General features: G+C 42.2%; 1 protein-coding gene across 1 annotated transcript in view; it reads right to left on the bottom strand.

Annotated features, from left to right (window-relative positions):
• Nucleotides 1-690: 690 nt before the first annotated feature.
• The window catches only part of plppr3a (phospholipid phosphatase related 3a), a 20,421-nt gene continuing 18,680 nt past the window's right edge, over nt 691-2,431 (bottom strand). The window contains exon 8 of the mRNA XM_053687502.1: nt 691-2,431. This exon is cut by the window's right edge and continues 882 nt beyond it. Within this exon, the coding sequence (XP_053543477.1) occupies nt 2,108-2,431 (324 nt within the window). The 3' untranslated portion in view covers nt 691-2,107.

Raw genomic sequence — 2,431 nt, 5'->3', positions numbered from 1 at the left:
AAAGAAAGTTAGAAAGTAATTAAAGATTCTGTTTGCTCTCAGAGCCGGTCAATGCAGATACATTCACAAACCTAACGTGGTGGAAACCGCACTGCGTGTATATCCTGCGTGTATATACTGGGTGTATATACTGGGTGTATATACTGCGTGTATATACTGGGTGTATATACTGGGTGTATATACTGGGTGTATATACTGGGTGTATATACTGGGTGTATATACTGGGTGTATATACTGCGTGTATATACTGGGTGTATATACTGGGTGTATATACTGGGTGTATATACTGGGTGTATATACTGGGTGTATATACTGCGTGTATATACTGGGTGTATATACTGGGTGTATATACTGGGTGTATATACTGCGTGTATATACTGGGTGTATATACTGGGTGTATATACTGGGTGTATATACTGCGTGTATATACTGGGTGTATATACTGCGTGTATATACTGCGTGTATATACTGCGTGTATGTACTGCGTGTATGTACTGGGTGTATGTACTGGGTGTATGTACTGGGTGTATATACTGCGTGTATATACTGGGTGTATATACTGGGTGTATATACTGCGTGTATATACTGCATGTATATACTGGGTGTATATACTGGGTGTATGTACTGCGTGTATGTACTGGGTGTATGTACTGGGTGTATGTACTGGGTGTATGTACTGGGTGTATATACTGCGTGTATATACTGCGTGTATATACTGCATGTATATACTGCATGTATATACTGGGTGTATGTACTGGGTGTATGTACTGGGTGTATGTACTGCGTGTATATACTGCGTGTATATACTGGGTGTATATACTGGGTTTTACGATAACAACCAGGCTGTAAACACTAGAAGAGTTTATGAAGAAAGAAAGTGTGCATGTAAACTTTTCTAGTGTTTACTTTAGATTTGAACTAAAACAGACGATCTGCAGATTTTCCACGTAAGTGCCTGGTGGTTACCGTAAAACCTGGTATATTTACACACACTCCAGTTTCACTCGATTCACTTCCCAATAATGCAGGAAGAGGTGTGATCTACAGAATGACCTGCTCTCCTCGCACCCTACACCCTAACGGATAATGTTTACTCAGTCTTCCCTTTACACACCTACAATTCAGGAAACAAATTGTTTTCGTGGAACAAGCACATGTTCATTTGGTTCTCATGAATATCAACGCGAACTGATCCACATATGAAATATTTATCAATCAGGGGTGTGATGGGACAATTTATTTAGCTTTAGTATATCAGTATCAGTATCGATGTATTCTTACCTAAAATACACAACATATTCACAGTCAACGCCACTGCCTCAAGAAACGGAAAATCTTTAAGTCTTTAAACTGCAGAAGGTTTTTTCCCTAATATACAATGTTCACACTCCTTGTAGAGAGACTTTACCGGGGTGGTCTTTACCAAAACTGTCTTTTCCCCCTCAACTCCCTACGAGACATGACATTTAAATACTGAACGCCTCCCGCTGAGGAATAAAGAAAGATCTTGGCCAGAATTGTGTTCTTTTTAAACACTTCCATCTTTAAGCTGCCTGTTTCCCTAGTCTTGCGTTCTTCCCTCAGACACACTATGAAGTGATGAAACAACTTCAGCTGATCTAAAGACCCGGGTGAGACGCTCCTTATGAAAAAATGAGCTCATTAAGTTCAACCATCTTGCTTTTCTTACATCCCTAATACGCGTGACGCAATCCCATAAAACCCGACCCGCAAGAGAACAGAAACCGGTCTCGGTTCTCAAAATATAAAGACGTGATCTCTGTCCAGTTTAACCAGCACCTCTGCCCATTCCCGGTTTCTTGCGTCCCTAATATAAATGTCGTATTCTCACTGAACCCCGACTGGTAGAAAGAAGAAATAAGTCTAGTACATCTTTGTTCTTAAAGTTGTCGCCTGCTGTAGAAGTGTGAGAACAAGGAATATTCCTTTTCCCCACTTCCCTAAAATACACCACTGCTTCACATCGAACCCCGTCCACTATACAAAAGCATTTCCTCAATTCTTCTGCTGCTTTGAAGGCCTGACTTTAATTCGTTGGTACACGTTGAAGACTCTGGTCTTGAGTCTCAGCCATAGTTTTGTTCTTTTAAAGGTTTGGGTCTTTAAATCGTTGGCTCAAGTGCAAGTTCTTGAAGAAATGGTCCGGTTCCGGATGCGGCTGTCCGGGATCCCACTCCTTGGTGGGTATAGAAGGTTTTCGGTGGAACTGTGGCACCAGATCTGGGTGTGGTGGCGGTTCTGAGCCGAACATGTCTGTTTTAGCAGATCGGTACTCTTTCCTGGGCATGGTTCGACTGGTTTCTTGGACTTCTGTGCTTCCGTTGGTGCTGCTCCTCCAATCCCAGGTGTTAGAGCTCACCGAAGACAGACGGACTACAGGATGATGAGGCGCGTGGGCATCGACGGTGAC

Source organism: Ictalurus punctatus, chromosome 17, assembly GCF_001660625.3.
Source record: "Ictalurus punctatus breed USDA103 chromosome 17, Coco_2.0, whole genome shotgun sequence".
Taxonomy (NCBI): Eukaryota; Metazoa; Chordata; class Actinopteri; order Siluriformes; family Ictaluridae; genus Ictalurus; species Ictalurus punctatus.
Note: the sequence above shows the minus strand (reverse complement) of the source record. Positions and strands in the feature narration are given on the sequence as shown.